Below are 17,207 nucleotides of genomic sequence, written 5' to 3'. Positions count from 1 at the left end.
AATTAAATTTCCATTAATAATAAAACATGCAAATTTACATAATCAGAATATAATTTAAAAAAATACCATCAAGTTACACATCATCTATGATATACATTAGTATCAAACAAATCATTATCAAAAGATAAATTGCAATCTTAATAAAATTAACACAATCAATTTAACATCAATCAATTATCTGGAAATATATAAAACATACTATCTTGTAATAATACTTTTCATTTAAAATAAATTTCTAATATTTAAAAATAGATTGATACAGATTTTTTTAATCTAAAACTACAAAATTCACTCACCAATCTCTTTGAATGCTACAGCCCCTGCTAACTCAAGTTTTATCTTTATGAACAAATCATTCCACTATACTAATAATCTAAAATAACTTAAAAGAAACAAATATATATAATAAATATCTAAACTCTAGAATTTTATTTTGTCATTTTTTATCTGCAGTAATTTGATAATTAAAAAGTAAATGAGATTTTAAAAATGTTTATTTAAATATTTGCAACTTATACCATAATATATATATATATATATATATATAATTTAAAATTACATTTCCAAGACCAGGGCGGGGCAGTAGGGTATCCCCATCCCTGTCCCCGGCGCCGACAGGGAATCAACCCCCACCCCGGCGATGGCACCCCTAAATTATCCCCGGCCCAACAAACCTAATTGAAAAAGTTATACTACATTTAAATTTCCATGATGGCAGGTAAAATAAATTTAACAAAATAGGATGTTACGATATTTCTGAAAGTGGATTAAGTGATGCAACTCTAATTTGTACTGCATAGAAACATGAAGAGACTAAAGAAAGGTCAATTTAAGAAGGAAATCAGAAGCAAACATGAGTGGTTCTCAATAGTCCCATAAAGTAAACCTATTGATCCCCTGAAGTTTTTCATAAACTCTTGGTGCAACACTAGGGTCATATCCAGCATGCGCCATCAACAGGCGGCCTATATCATCTGTCTCTCTTCTCATTCTGCCAAACGAAACAAACAAATCATTTGTTAAAGTAAAAGAGGCAGAGGAAAATGCAAGATAAAAACAAGGGCAACAGTCTTGTAACTGTGGAGGAACTCAGCCCACCCTTAACCTGATTTGCACGATTGGAGGAAGAAAAATGCTTCTGATGCTGACATGATGATGATGATGATAATGATGATGGTGTCACCATTTACTAATAATAGTCAATTAACTTCTCTTCTTCCTTAAACAGGATATATATAATAAGGCCATATTGTCTGGCAGACTGCCATGGAGTACAATTGTGACTATCTAGATCAAAGTCCAGATAGTACTAGATTGCACAAAATTAATGCCATGAGCATGGAGTTAACATGACTGTTCAAAACTCTTTCAGAATTACTTGTGGCCATTCCAAGTCATTTTGAATGTCCATTTCCTATTCAATTAGAAATTTGGTTTTTTTCATAATGGATGTAGGAAGCACAATAATTAAGTTGGGATGCAAAAAGGAGAAATGAATAAAGTAGAATGATCCTTCTCGAAATTGAACAAATGAAAATATTTCAACATAATAATCCATGTTACTCTTAGATGGCATGTATTTATTGGTAACTGCAGAAGAATGTCCATGCTGTCTAGTTTTCATTTTTTATCTTCCACAAAATGTATGAAAGAAAAAATATTAGTTGATTTTATTCCACAGATTTTGCTGTTTTGGGTTGCAAATTAATAAAAGATAACAAGAATGTCTTTTAATAGTCAATTAAACTATAAACAAAACCCAAGTCCTCCTGCAAACGTTTGATACTATAATGTCCTTGTAAGAAACCTACCTTGGGCACTTTGCTCAATCACCTCCAACAAAATGTATTATAGACCAGCACAAAGTTGGTAAAGGCCAATTCCATCAATCCCAAGCAGAATTTTCTATCATTTTCTTGCCTCGCACGACAATGTCCTTCAAGTGCCTGATTGGGTATATTTTACAAGCATCATCGTTCTTAGCATGTCATGGCCCTAACATTAGTGTGCCAGGAACATGAAATATCAATTATTTTGCCCACAAAAACATCATGTATGTCACCCTTTTTTCTCAAATAGTCCCGTATGTGTTAATTCAAGAAATTCTATCTCTCTTCTTACAAGGGATAGAAACTATATATGGAGTTTGATCATTCCCCTCAAAGTATCACTGCAGATTGATATATTATGATCCAAGAAGTTCATCCAATATCAAATAGCCAATGTATCACCAACTCAATTACTTAAGACTATCTAAATTACGTGCAAAGTTAACTTCCTTGAATTTGATCAGGTTAGGTATGAATAATTGTAGAGTTCAATCTCATCCATATGCAACAAATTAAGAAAATGTAATTTAGTTAGCTGATTAAACTTTTAAATAGAATAGTCATGGTTAAATATTCTCCAAAGACACTATGAACTCAAAACAAACAGTGCCAGGATCAAAACAAAAAAGCAATTATAAGCCACAATGAAATGACCAAGTTCAATTCACCGAATTAGGTTAAAATTACACAAAGAAATAAAATTGAAATACCTTTTGAAGAATTTCGGTAGCTGCAGAAGTTTAGACGGATTTAATAATTCCCTACCATAGCAACGACATGGTGCATGAATATCCAACCACAAGTCCTTTGTAGCTATCTCCGCACCATGGCGAGCAATGACATGAGCAGCCTCCAAAAAAAGAAGAAAAAAAAAAAGCAAATAAAAGATAAGCTCAAAGAATCATCTCAACTTCAATCAATAACAAGGAAGAAAAAAAAGGGTTACCTCGCGCCCAAGCAAAGTGGCGATCTCGGCATCCGTCCTGAGATGATCAAGAGCTCCGGTGGAAACCACAATCTTGCAACACGGAAGGCAAAAGGCATAGAAAGTCTTATCACTCACCACAAGCACCTCCCAATTCTGGGCCTCCGCCTCCGCCGCCGCCGTCCTAGTCTCCTTAAGCTTATCATGAGCTAGGATCTCAAAAGCGGACCTGAGATAGCCCCAGTACTGGCGCCTGTCATTTTCGAGACATGGTTGAATGGCGTCAATGATGTTCTCGGAGATGCGGCGGACTCGGATGCTATCGGGATGGTTGGTGGGGAGGATCCTGCCTTCGAGGCTGTTCTTGAACTCCTGAAACACGATCTTGCTGAGCTCTCGCTCAGCGGAAGGAGAGAGGAGGACCAAGCGAGAGCAGTTACATGTACTGAAAGGGACGGTCTCAAAATAGCGGTAATAGATGATGCCTCCGCCGCCAACTATGACACCAAGAAGGACAACGAGGGGTTGGAGGATGGCAAGGCGGTTATGGTACCATTCTTGGGGCTGGCATTGATCGAGGTTGTTGTACCGGCGCCATGTCAAGAATGGATTGGGGATACGTCCGGCGGTGGGGTTAGGGTTGGATACGAGAGAAGGAGGAAGATAGGGTGTGGGAGAAGAAGGGATCTTGGAGGAGATGGAGCGGCGGAGGAGGGGCAGTGACCTACGGAATAAGTTCATTACCCTGGTGTGTGTGTGGGAAGCTGGCCGGGAGGAGGATGTGGCCTGGGAGGAAAGGGCAATGAACTAACACTTCTGGATTCTTCTAAGACCCCTTTTAAACAGGGCAGGTCAAGAAAAATAAATTTAAATATATTATAGTAAGGGCCCTTCCCCTAATCACCACCTCCACGACCTTTTATTTATTTATTTATTTATTTATTTATTTATTTATTTTCAATGGTTTTCGGTTTTTGCAAATAAAAACACACATGATTTTTTTTACAATTAAATATTTTGTGGTTTTTTTATTTTTGCAAATCAAGAAAGAGCTGTCAATGCCGTCTGTGTTTCTTATGTGATAGGGCAAAACTGACTTTTCACATAAATTTTTTTTTTCTTATGCCAACTAGATGTTAATTTAAGTCTCTAATTAATTTGGATTAATAGGACATAATTTCATCTTTTTCACATTGACCCTAACATGAAGAACGTCCAAGCTATTCTAATCTCCTTTCGTATTATCTCAAAATAAAATTATCTTAATTATGGTGATTGCAATTTAATTTTTAAATAAAGTATTAAATAATTAATAGTAATTAACTAATTATGATGGGATTTGGTACTTAGCATAAAGCCAACAAGAAATATTATTAGTGAAAGCACCAATAAACATAAAATTTGGATAATTTGGGTAATTATTAAAATAAAAAATAAATTGGCGAGAATTTTAAATTTTGAATAATGCATTATGAAAAGAATCAATAAAAAACAAAAGCAATGCAAAAAATCAAAAATAAAAATAAAGAAAAAATAATAAAGTAATAAAATAAAATTAAAAAAACCGAAAAGAATTAGCAAGGTTGTAGACCCGGTCCGGGCATTGACCCGGTTAAGTCCAGGGGTCAGGGGTCAATGGGTTCGATCGGGTTGAACCGAGGTCAATAATAAAATATAAAAAATATTATAATAATTAATAATAAACAAATATAATATTAAAACCATACTCATAATATAAAAACTACTCAAATTTGATATTTAAATTGATAAATGACTTTAAATCCACTAGTGTGTTCTAATTATGTCATTTATTTTTAAGTTTTTAAAATATTTACAAATTTAATATATTAATATATAATTATCGAACTTCTCTTGGTGTTTTTTATTTATTTATTTGTTTATTGGTTGATTTTGTTAGATAGATAAGAAATTTAATTCACTAATTTTTATCCTTGTATATGGGTGATATATTTTATCAATAAAGTATATAACTTACCCAATCTCAATTGAGTTTTTATTTTGTTTTAAATTTTCTTATATTTTTATTTAGTTAAAATATTTTATTTTTATATTTTATAATAAAATTGCACTCATTTATTGTTTTATTTTTTTAATAAATTAATTTTTTATAAAGTATTTACATAGCATATTAATGGGTTTTATTTTTAAATGTTAATTTTTGTTGGTATGTTTATGATATATATAATTCTATTTTATTGATTATAAATTAAAAATTAACATTAATAAATATGCATGATTTTGTGGTTTCTAATGAAAAAATAATAATAAAATATTAAATATACTAAAAAAAATTTTAACATTATGACCGATTGACCCGGCTGGGTCAATCGGTTCTCTGTTGAACAGCTCCTGGTCACCGGGTTAACATCAGATTTTTTTATACCGGGTTCAATAGGATATACTCTGACAGGTTATATGGCCGATTTTTAATTTTTCCAATTGAACCAATCGGGTGGATCCGGATCTGACTACCTTGAGAAAGAGACGCGCAGCGCAACCTTGTGAGTTGTGTGACAAATGTAACTATGTAAGTCCAGCAATTGGCATAATGCGCTTCACAACGATGCCTTCTTTTTCGGGCTTCCAAAACTAACCATCCCGCGTTCCTCTACTCCGCGGTCACACCCAAACGACGTAAACCCTTCCCTGACAGAGAACAGTATTATCTTTAACCCCATTGCCTTGATAGCACAATGGCAGCTTAACTATAATGCTCCGCAGGCGCAAGCGTGGTGGGACCTAGACGTAGACCTGGCCGGACCTCATCGTAGCGTTGCCACCCAAGAGAGGGACAGAAACCTTTATGACGTAATACGTGGATGCTTCCACGTGGCGAACATTGATTCGTTCTACATAATGGCGTAGCCTGGCTCTCGTAAGGTTCCAAAGCTTCAAAACACGGAGAAGAATTGGGTTAATTGAACCGGTGGGTTCGATTTCGGTTCACCTTCCATTTCCTTATAATTTTTTGTATTTGATTAATTGAACTGTTTTCATCTCTATAGAGTACTGAGTACCTGCTTTTTTTCATAATTAAAAGAATAAAAATATTAATAATGGACAGGGGCGGAACCAAGGCCGGAAAAAATACTTTTTAAACAATATAAAATTTGGTAGTTTTCGATTTTTCTATATTTAATTTCATGTAAAATATAATATTTTGACATATAAAAGTATGGAATATGGGTGTGCTTGAGTGGTTAGTGGGTCATTTGGGATCTTCTGATCCACCCAAGATCAAATCCCACTTGGTGCATTTTTTTTCATATTTTATTTTTTAATTTAAAAATTACTACTACTTCAAAATTTTAATAAAATAAATTTTATATACAAATTTTATTAATTTAAAAAAAAATTGAATTGATCATGAGGCTTAACATATAGGCATATATGTTATAATATACCATATATGCTATAGTGAAACAACAAAAGTTTTTTATAAACAATAGTTTGAGATCAATTTTACCATATTTAAAAAAAAAATACAAACTTAAGATGTATTCTTATGAGTTGAATTATTGGAAAATCTCATATATTTGGTATCGGTAATAACAAAATTTTAAATTATACTTTATATATTTTTTAATATGTGTATTCAAATTTTGGTTATATTAACACATTATTCTTCATTAAAATAATTATTTTGTTAGATTATTTTTTTATTTTTTTGTTTTTTGTTTTTAGGCTTCAGCCCTCGCACCATCAAGTTCTGTTCCATCTTGATAATGGATCTTGGTTCAATCAATTTCGGTTCGGTTCGGTTCAGGGTAGAGAACCGAACCATGGCAATAACTAGCTCAGGACGAGAGAGCGGTGTTAATGGATCTGCAAGGCATCTGAGAACGCGCCCAGCTTTGCAGAGCCCGGCCCAGCTCTGCTTTCATTGCTGCTCCCGCTGCCACACTGCAACGCCAGTGCTCGCTTTTAAACCCATCTCTCTCTCTTCTTCTTCTTCTTCTCCTATTCTTCTCGCCAGATCCGATCCATGAAGGGCTTGATCTCTTTGTTTTGATAGATTTGTTGTTATTGTTCATTGATCGGAGATCGGAGAGGGATGAATCCGTTGTGCTGCATTGCGCCAGTGTCGCTGGAACCAGGGGAGAAGAGGAGCCAGCCTGTGGTGGCGTTGAAGACGAGCAAGCTGCCGGTTGGGCTTGGGATCGATGTTCCGGCGAGGAATTCGCTGATGAAGCAGGGGACGGCACCGTCGAGTCCAATGCCGGTGGTGGATTTGGAGTTTAAGGGGGAGGAGGTGGCGGGGATTTTGTATAAGTGGGTGAACTATGGGAAGGGGTGGAGGGCGAGGTGGTTTGTGTTGAGGGATGGGGTGCTTTCTTACTATAAGGTGCATGGGCCGGATAAGATATCGATGGGGCCGTCTTGTGAGGTTTGGGGTGAGGGTGATCGGGGAGGATTCGATGAGGAGGGTGAGGAAAGAGCAAGGGAATGGGGTGCCTGTGAAGGAGTGGAAGCCTTTTGGGGAGATACATTTGAAGGTTTGATTGCTCCACTCTGTTTTGTTCTGTTCTGTTGTTCTTGTTTTTATTTGGTTTCTGATGATTTGTAGTTGGGATGTTTAGTTTGTGGTTTGTGGATGGGGTGCTGCAAAAAAAAAAGTGCCTTTAGTGAAAAAACCCGGCCTTTTAGTGGTGAGATTTGATTGCTTGCAATGCCAATGCTGCAAAAGCGTGTCTTGAACTAGCTCAGTGTATAGTAGTTCGTCTCTGGATTACGTGTGTGCATTCTCCATTATTTGAGCTTCTGATGGTGTTCTTTTCCCCGCTTTTAAGCTCTGTTTTTAACAGTTGTCTGCCATATGATGCTACATGTGTTAACACTGTGCACTAGTGTTTGTTCCAGTTTCATGTCATGGCCTTTTGGCTCATAATTAACTGTGTCACGGCTTTGTCGTTGTTTGTTTTCAATGTTCATTTTTGGCTTTGCAGGCTATGAAACTAGGTAGTTACTTTTCTGATGATAATTGAAGTCGCAAATAAGCCTGCATTGAAGTACCTTTATGATAACATTTGTTTTGTAGTTGTGTAGAGATGATGGTATGGACATAAGCATTCATTTCATTATTACCCTTGTGAGTGATGTTTGGGTGCTTCTGGACCCTACAGCTTTCTGAGTTATGAATCAAGACCTCTGAGCCTTAATTTCTGAACTTAGTGAGAAGCTCTGATGTCAAATTGATAACTACCCTCGAAATTCAGAAATCAATCTTTCTACTTTGGTATTTTTATGGTTTCACACCACAAAATTCTTATATGATTATTAAGATGTGTTTTGTTGACTTTTATATGAAATATCTTTGGTGAGTAATCGGACTGATGTAGGAACTTTCTGCTTTAGGCCCAGAGGATATGATGAATTGAAGGAAACAGTTGAAGTGCTCTAAGATTCTTGCATATGGTTTTGGATGAAAGGAACAGAGTCAACTTCATCTAGAAGACTAATATGAATTATTGAAGTAGCCTGAGAAAAATGTGTTGGAGAAGGTAGAAGGCTAGAAACGTAGATTGTTCTTGATCAAATTGATGACTCTATGAATCTAATCACGCTTAAAAAACCAAATTTTATTGGCTTCACCTGGTAGTGGTGTAACTTTAATACAAAAGTGAATTCCATGGATCAACCTATGATGGTAATAGTTCTTCAAACACTAGTATTCTTTCAAAATTATAGTTCGTAAGGTTGGGTTCTGCATTTTTGCTGAAATATAGTGCTATTTCTAATGTGTAAGTGAAATTTGACCTCTACAACTGACCAGCTTCTAGTCTGAAAGTATTGCATTAATTTGGTTCCTCTGCATTGGCTCATTACTGTCAATAACATTATAATAATAAGTATTTGGTGTCATGATAAATATTTTTTATGCGGTTGTTGATTTATTTACATAACCCTCTTTGTGATTATCTGATGGTATGTTTCAATAACTGAACATAAAATATTACATTCAGGTTTCCTCAATTCGAGCTAGCAAGTCAGATGATAAAAGGCTTTACATTTTCACTGGTACAAAAACACTTCATTTACGGAGTGATTGTAGAGAAGATCGGAGTGCATGGATTGAGGCATTGCTGTCTGCAAAAGAGTTATTTCCTCGTGTGCTGACGACAAGCAGTGACTTTGATCCATCTTTAGATATTACTGTCTCAACTGAGAAGCTACGAGGACGATTACAGCAGGAAAGAGCTTGGTGAAATGGCGATCAAGGAGTGTGAGTCCATCATGCTATTAGAACTTTCTGAGCTACACAACCATTTGAAGTCTCTTCAACAAAAACATATCCTCTTACTAGATAGACTTAGACAGTTAGAGGTAGATTTTCTTCTGATTATCTTTAGTGAAATACTTTCCTGAGAATATTTTCTCTAAATTGCCTTTAATTTCATTTACCTGAAAATTTTTCCTCAAAGCAATTTTTAGCTTTATCAGGATGTTACATTTTGCTTCTCAATGTGTGAGTCCTTGTTTAAGTTAGTCTTTTACATATTTTTCTGTGGGGACCTCTACACAAATTATTCAATTTTTATCAACATCATTTTTTAACACATTATTTATAAATAGCTTTGAGCTGTGACTGCTATGGATTAGATAAAATATTAGAGCAATAAACCTCACAAGTGTGATGTAAACAAATTTTCACCTTTATAACAAAAATTGAGATAAATTCAATGTTTAGTGGGTGGAATTTCCCATGATAGATTTGGATGGTCCTGGGTTAGTCTGATTTATTTTTTTCATTTTTCTTTTCTTATAGAAACCTTCCTAGCTTATTGATCTGACGGTCTTATGGTTGGATATCTGACTTACATCCATATTGTTATGTTAGCATATGGAACCGATCACTATAAGTAATATTTCCTTTGCATATTTTGCAGACAGAAAAGGTAGAGCTGGAAACCACGGTAATTGATGAAACCAAGGAGCGGGATTCACATATGCTGAATGGAAGATTTAGTGGTCAGTATTGCTTTAAATCATTTTCTTAATTTAGGCTCCATGATATATAATTAAAGGTGGCTTCTGTTTACCATTCTCTTCATTTCTCTAACTTCAGCCTGCAGTATAATATCGGGTCACACTTCATGCTCACCCAAAATCTTATTTATTAGCTATAGTGAAAATTTGTAATCTTGCATCTTTCCGTGACATAATTTTTTTGTGAGTATTTAGATTTAGTGGATCAAAGTTTAAATGTTTTTTATTTAAAAATTTTCTATAATAGTATCTATCAAAATTTTGTTAGAAATGCATCACTTTTCTATTCTGATGATGCTATGAGCCTATGAGGTTTAGGATTCTCTGTTTTTTGCTATAAAATATGCGTTTCTAGGTCATCATAGATACAGGCAGTGGTGTATGTCTAATCATTTTGAAATGTTAGATGGCATATGCTTTAGGCCATCTTATTCACATGCAAGCCACCACTCAATTGGTTCTGAGATTAAAGATTGGTTCAGGTGCACCTTGTTATTTTATTTTATTTTTTAAACCTCCTTGTTATTTTTATCTGAATCCTTTTGGCAATTTTCTATTACATGCCCCCATATCAAGCGACATTCAAGGCTTGAGAAAGCTTTACCCTTTGATGTTGAGCGGATGAGAATCTAATCTTCGCCAACACAAATTTGCAGTAGGAAAGGACCGCAGACATGGCTGCTGGCTCTTTTTTCGTGATGCAACTTAACCTGGATAATTTTCTCGATTTATTTAGATTTGTTGCTAATAAAATATAAATGAGATAAACTACATCGTCTGAGAGTGTTAGGTTATCGCTCTTCGCCAAGATAAACTACATCATAATTTAAAAGAAGAAAGCTATGATATTGTTCCAGTAGAGAGCATATTAAATAATGAGCCAACAAATAAATTCAATAATAAATTATATAAATTAAGATAAGATAAATTTGATATAATTTTAACTATAAGATTCAAATTAAGTAAATCATCATATTTCCAAGACACCGCCATGTCCATTTACTCTGCAGATTCTAGCAACATTCCACATCCATATCACATGACAAAAAATGATATGCTTTCTTAAATACTAATTATTGCAGGACTCAAAGTTCTCCAACAAATTCTTGGTTGAGCCTAAAGAAGTTTTTAGATCTTTGATTGTACAAACAGTGAAACTACAACAGTGGTTGATTGAAAACACTCTATTCAAATGGATTGTTTGAGCAGTTCATCTTCACAAGGTCTACAGTCTTTTATGATGTTTTTTAGGGATCTTGAGATTTGAAAACTCACTACCCAATTAGACCAACTTGAAAACTATTTGAAAGTTTGAAGCCACACTTAAACAGTTTGGTTCTTGCTATTTTTTATTGATGCTTTTTAGATTTTTACTGCCAATATGATGTTCCCAGCTCCTCTAATTTAAGTTATTAAGGGCTTGTTTGGTTAGTGAGTTTGTTAAGCTATTCAATCAAACAATTTTGAGTCATCATATTCGTATTTTATAAAAATTCTTTAAATTATTTATTGATTTTTTTAAATTAATATCAGTATTAGTAAATACTTGTTATTAACCAAAAAGGTGAAAATTTTAAGTTTAAAATATTTAATTTTGATTAGTTTTAATTAAAAGTAAAGTGTGCTCAGCTCATATAAAAACTTTCCTGCCTTAATTCACCAACCAAACATAACCTAAGGTGTGCTATACTATCATCAGTAATGTCGTGTTTTTTTTTACATGGGCCACTATTTAGTATAAGCGTGTTAGCCACATAGATATTGTTCGAGAACATACTTTATTTAGGGAAAGATGCTTTCGGAATTTTTAACTCCAATTTACTTTGTCCCGCCTGAAAATTTTGTTAATGTATGAGTTGTTAAAACTTCCCTTAATACAAAAATGAAATCTATCTATCCATCATAATATAGATCTATGGTTTTTGATATATATTTATGTATTTGAATCACCTTTTTTCTACGTAGATTTGTATGATGTTCTGGTTTTGTGCTCTATTATGGTTGTTTTGTAGATATGTTAGAGTTTGTTATGGTGATTTATACTTCCCATATCTATGTACAATTTACTTTTGCAGTATTATTTATCTAATCATGCTGTTCATCCTTGTTCTTTATTTACAGATTTTTATTCAGTTATGTCAGAGGGAAGTGCATCTGATTCTGACGCGGATAATGAAAGTCAGGGTGCAGATGTGGAGACTGATGAAGAGGATGGAATTTATTTTGACACAAGTGATTTCTTATCTTCTGAATCCCTGAGAAGTGGCTCTTATCGCAGTAGAGATTCTATGGGTAATAATTGTTTTTACTTGCCATATGGAAGGGATTCAACTTCTTCTGATGTTATGCATGGAAATTCTGTTGGAGTCAAGATTCCGGAGTATCCATTTGTAAAGAGGAGAAAAAAATTACCTGAGCCAAAGGAAAAAGAGAAACCTGTTGGACTTTGGTCAATAATCAAAGAGAATATAGGTAAAGATCTTTCGGGTGTGTGTCTTCCTGTGTACTTTAACGAGCCTCTTTCTTCCTTGCAAAAATGCTTTGAAGATCTTGAGTATTCATACTTGGTTGATCGAGCACTGGAATGGGGCAAGCAGGTCTCTGTCTCTAAACCTCAAGAAACATTACAATTTAATAATTGCCATTCTGCTTACTATCTTGCTAGCTTAAACTTAAAGACATATATGAAGCTTGACATTAGTTTCTTTTCTTTTACCACTAAGTATTATGCTACATTTTTCCTATTTCAGGTTGCTATTTTCTGCTTACTATTTTGGCTGAGCAATTCTAATAACTTGGATAGTGCTCGCGCTGCCAATTAATTTACTTATCAGTTGTCTTGATATCCAAGCATTCTTTATCAGTATAATCTAGAAGATTTATTCAGTTGTCATGTTATACAGGATGAGAGAGGTGTTGATTTTTATAAGTAGAACCTTGCCTTTTACAAGAATGCTATGCGCTAAGTTTAGTTAATTTGTAATGACAGAAGTATTTTGGAACAAAATCCAGAGTGATGCTGAAACTTTTTAGAACTTAGAGGCTTCTTATGTAAATTGAGTACTGCTACTTGTACAAATTAGGTTTACCAAGTCAACTTCCCAATTTAATGATAGATCTGTTGCGAAGCCTGTTTGCTAAACCTAGCTTGTATAAAAAGCTTTTTTCACGAAAAATTACTTTAAAAATGTTGGAACATTCCCCACATAACTAATCATTTTTTTGGGCATCCTAAACATTCCACTTTCAGCTGCCAGCAGAAAATTTTTTGTCCTTGATTGCCTTTGTAATTCTATTCCACTAGCAACATTTATACAAGTAGTTTCTTTTGAGTTTATGTTATCTAAGAAATCCTCTATTGATCCATTAGTCCATGAAGTTCTCATTGGATCGCAAAACTCAAAACAAGTTTCTCCTTTTCTGAGTTCCAATTCCCTTGACTTAAACTAAATCTGATGATATTATCTTTCAATTCAGTTTCTACCACCTGACCTCTGTGCCCCTTATGTTCCAATTTTTGCTGTTTTTTCCTTGTATGCATACTCCTAGTATGTCTTGTGTGTCTTGCATTGTCAGCCTTCCTTGTAGGACCATCCAGTGAAGGCAAGAAGTTCTCCTTGCTTCCTTCTCTAGCTATCTACTATCCTCATCTTCAAGTTAATATATAGGTCAACATGGAAAATTACCTTCACTGAATATTGTAACTGTATTTTCAGAAAGACAGCTATTAAATTGATATTTTCAATGATATTTACATTTAACTTTTGATGTTCGTGATATTTCAAATGATAACTGTTCTATGAACACCTGTTTATTCCTCTTAAAAGTATGTATGGCATTGAAAAAAAATTAAAAGGTTGAATGTTCTTCATACAGGGAAACAATTTAATGAGGATTCTTAACATTGCGGCCTTTGCTGTTTCTGGATATGCTTCAACAGAAGGTAGGCAATGCAAACCCTTTAACCCTCTCCTAGGAGAGACATATGAGGGTGATTATCCTGATAAAGGTCTTCGCTTCTTTTCTGAAAAGGTTATACTTCTTTCCTTTCTTGCTTGGTTCATTATTCTATTTTCCCTGAACTGGAATTCCTGATTCATGTATATTTGTTCTCTACTGTCTATAGAACCAGAAAATTGCTTTCTAGTTTTATGTTGTGTCTATTTTTTTGACAATGCTGTGGTCATGACATGGATTTAATTCTTTTCCAATGATAAAATATTTCTGTGGTTTCAGGTTAGTCACCACCCAATGGTTGTTGCTTGTCATTGTGACGGTATGGGATGGAAATTTTGGGGTGATTCCAACCTTAGAGGGAAGTTCTGGGGTCGGTCTATTCAGCTTGATCCTATAGGTGTTCTGACCCTGCAGTTTGAGGATGGTGAGAAATTTCAGTGGAGTAAAGTTACCACTTCCATCTATAACATTATACTGGGAAAAATCTATTGCGATCATTATGGTACCATGCGCATAAAAGGTAGTGGACAGTACTCTTGCAAACTGAAGTTCAAAGAACAATCTATCATTGACCGAAATCCTCATCAGGTATCGTCGAATTTTCAATTTTAAAGAAACAGATAAATGGCCTTAGCTGCTAATTTTTCTTGGCTTCTTCAATGTGCTTGTTCTATCACTCATAGGATTTGAAATAACGACCTTTGCTTTGGAGAATCAGTAATCCCATTGAAACAAGTTTGTTTAGTAGTCTCACTGCTGTTAGCATATTCCTAGTCATATGTAGATATCCTAGAGAAACTATGTTACTTTCCATGCTTTGGAAACCTGGTTTAGGTATCAGCAGATGCACCTGCATATATGGGGGTGCCTGCTTGACAGTAGTGTATATATGCCACGGTCAGATACATTGTCTTACTTATCTATCTGTTAATAAACTGTGGCATTATTTGATGAGTGAATATCTTCAGTCAGGTTTCGTTTTCATGCCATCATATGCTTCACATAAGTCTGAATCACCACTCATTCATTTATTAGGTTTTTCCTTGCCATCCCAGATTTTTTTTTAAATATTACTTGCCACCCCACCTTTAATTTTGTTTCACTTGCCAGTCCTTAAACAATTTTGGATGCTTAACTTGAGATAATTTTCCTTTTTATTTATTTATTGATTTATATAAAACCTCTTTTGTGGTGCATATCATTAAATATTAGATATGTAATTGATTTTATTACGAAATCATGGATTTTTTAATTAAACATAGAAAAGTTTCCTCGTGTTTTATACCTAATATCTAATGATATATATTACAAAAGCCATTTTATATAAACAAAAGAGTTAAAAAAAACATTTTAAGTCAAGAGAAAACATCAAAAGTTATTTCAAGGGGGGGCAAGTAAAATAAAATTAGAGGCGTGGCAAGTGGTAATTGAAAAGTCAGGATGTGGCATGTAATATCACTATTTTTCTGGGATTGGCCGGCAAAACTCTTTTCATTCATTTAATTTTTTTACTACAATTTTGCTTGGCTTTTTGATCTGGCACTGTCAGGTTTTAACCCGTAGAATTGCAATTACTATCTGCATGTTTACTGGAGCAGGAAAATGACCAACAGTCTAAATTGTGTTTCTGAAAACTTTTCTTCAGCAAACAAGCATAATTTTCCTTTGTTAGCATCAAAAGCATTATCATAATTGGGCCATCTGGGGAAGTTTTAATCATTCTGTTCACATATTAATATCTGACATTTTATTGTTTTCTGAACAAGATTAACAAGCATTATTCAAGCAATTCACTATCAACAACTAATCAGTGGACACCTTTACCAACTTTGCTTATCAGGCAAGATGGTGTTAGATGTTTATTAGTGGAAATTCAATTTCCTTCGACGTAATCTTTATGGATTGAGTTAGTTTTGGTTAGATGAAGGAAAACAAACTAGCTAGGAAGATGAAAGTTCTAGTGAAGATCTGTTTTTCTAGCCTTTTTCTCCCATCTTTTTTTTCTCTATTTTCCTCAATCTAAACAGAGCCTAATTAGTTGTTTTTTTTTAACTAGATGAAAAGTGAATTTCCATTATGGATAATTCTGATATTAAGCTTATCACACTGTATAATCTTTTTTATGCTTTCTTATCTTCATTTTCTGCCTGTTAATTATTTTATATGCAAACATCAAGGTGCATGGATTTGTTCAAGACAACAAAACTGGGAACAAGGTTGCCATGCTGATAGGGAAATGGGATGAAGCTATGTACTATGTACTTGGGGACCCAAGTACAAAGCCGAAGGGATATGATCCAATGTCAGAAGCAGTACTTCTCTGGGAGCGACACAAGACCGTGAATCAAACACGATACAACCTTACACCCTTTGCTATCTCATTGAACGAGTTGGCACCTAGTTTGTTAGAGAAGTTGCCTCCAACTGATTCTCGTCTCAGGCCTGATCAGCGGCATTTAGAAAATGGCGAATATGAGTTAGCCAATGCCGAGAAGCTCAGGCTTGAGAATTCACAAAGACAGGTAAAATTCATACCCTTTTTCAAATATGTCAATGATTTTATGACTGCACAGTCAACTTCACTATCTTTTGAAGTAAATGTTCTTTTATCAATGTCATGTAAATTGCCATGTTAATGAAAAGAAAAAAATTCAATGCTGTTGAATTTGTCAATATTGTACCCGATACAGGCGAGAAGAATGCAGGAAAAAGGATGGCAGCCGAGGTGGTTCAGGAAAGACAGCGAGGATGATTGTTACCGATACGTTGGGGGCTACTGGGAAGCGAGAGAGCAAAGAAAATGGGATGGAATTCCGGATATTTTCAGGCAGCACACCACCCAAATCTATGTCGAGTAAGATCTTTTGAGCTTTGTTTGCATATTTCTTTCGGTTCCCCTTATTGTATCGTTCCGATACTGATTCGGGAACTCTGTTGTATACCTACTACATGTTTTGCCATAGTCTTCTTTCTACACTAGTGTTAACAGATGATAGGATGAAATTATTGAAAGTTCTCTTTGCCATGTTTCCATTTTCTGCCAAAAATAGAATTTAAGTTGAAAGACCAACTTTGTGCTATAAATGGAAGCTTGATGTTTGAATTTTGTTATTTTTAGTTCTTGCTCAAAGAATTAGCTTAGATGGGCATGATGTTCTCTTTTATTACTATATTAGATCATTACTGTTATATATATATATGTATGTATTTATTGTGCTTTACATTTCTTGTTTATGGATGAAATTATTTGAGTGTTTTTAATCCAAGTTCCTTTGTGAGTTCAAATGGAGCATTTGATTCTTGAACTTAAATTGTTTATTTATTTATTTATGGTTAAAATATTATAATGGTCATTCGTATTTTACGTTTTTCTACTTTTTAATCCCTTTAATATAAAATTTATCTTTTTTGTCTTTCAGATTACACGATTTTTTGCTTTTTAGCCCCTCCAATCGACTGGATTTGTCTTTTTGGTCATTCCGGATGTA

General features: G+C 34.4%; 2 protein-coding genes across 3 annotated transcripts; one reads left to right on the top strand and one right to left on the bottom strand.

Moving 5' to 3' along the window:
• Positions 1 to 743: 743 nt before the first annotated feature.
• LOC120270934 lies at positions 744 to 3,496 on the bottom strand. 2 transcript variants are annotated; one of them, XR_005539721.1, is made up of 4 exons: positions 2,776 to 3,496; positions 2,540 to 2,679; positions 1,812 to 1,946; positions 910 to 991 (listed from the first exon to the last, which is right to left on the bottom strand). XR_005539721.1 is itself a non-coding variant. In XM_039278011.1 (3 exons), the coding sequence occupies exons 1-3, from the start codon at positions 3,493 to 3,495 to the stop codon at positions 865 to 867; spliced, it is 987 nt and encodes a 328-aa protein (XP_039133945.1). In that variant the 5' UTR covers position 3,496; the 3' UTR covers positions 744 to 864. The 2 variants fall into 2 exon arrangements, 1 of the variants encoding a protein (XP_039133945.1); XM_039278011.1 differs by lacking the exon at positions 1,812 to 1,946 and having other exon boundaries at positions 744 to 991.
• A 3,060-nt stretch (positions 3,497 to 6,556) lies between these two features.
• On the top strand, positions 6,557 to 16,836 carry LOC120270525 (oxysterol-binding protein-related protein 1D). The gene is given in 10 exon segments (XM_039277557.1): positions 6,557 to 7,147; positions 7,149 to 7,271; positions 8,739 to 8,969; positions 8,971 to 9,099; positions 9,663 to 9,744; positions 11,884 to 12,359; positions 13,639 to 13,794; positions 13,999 to 14,307; positions 15,897 to 16,241; positions 16,410 to 16,836. Coding segments are annotated over 10 exon segments (2,337 nt in total). The 5' UTR covers positions 6,557 to 6,829; the 3' UTR covers positions 16,578 to 16,836.
• The last annotated feature ends 371 nt before the right edge of the window (positions 16,837 to 17,207 follow it).

The sequence above is a fragment of the Dioscorea cayenensis genome, chromosome 10 (genome assembly GCF_009730915.1).
Source record: "Dioscorea cayenensis subsp. rotundata cultivar TDr96_F1 chromosome 10, TDr96_F1_v2_PseudoChromosome.rev07_lg8_w22 25.fasta, whole genome shotgun sequence".
Lineage (NCBI taxonomy): Eukaryota > Viridiplantae > Streptophyta > Magnoliopsida > Dioscoreales > Dioscoreaceae > Dioscorea > Dioscorea cayenensis.
Note: the sequence above shows the minus strand (reverse complement) of the source record. Positions and strands in the feature narration are given on the sequence as shown.

What these genes read in the sequence shown, in the direction of transcription:
- LOC120270934 (XM_039278011.1), bottom strand. Translation starts at nt 3,495, where the DNA reads ATGAACTTATTCCGTAGGTCACTGCCCCTCCTCCGCCGCTCCATCTCC. An exon ending in CCACTTTGCTTGGGCGCGAG is followed by an intron (nt 2,680 to 2,775) that starts GTAACCCTTTTT and finishes CTTTTTTTGGAG; the next exon opens with GCTGCTCATGTCATTGCTCG. An exon ending in CTACCGAAATTCTTCAAAAG is followed by an intron (nt 992 to 2,539) that starts GTATTTCAATTT and finishes TTCGTTTGGCAG; the next exon opens with AATGAGAAGAGAGACAGATG.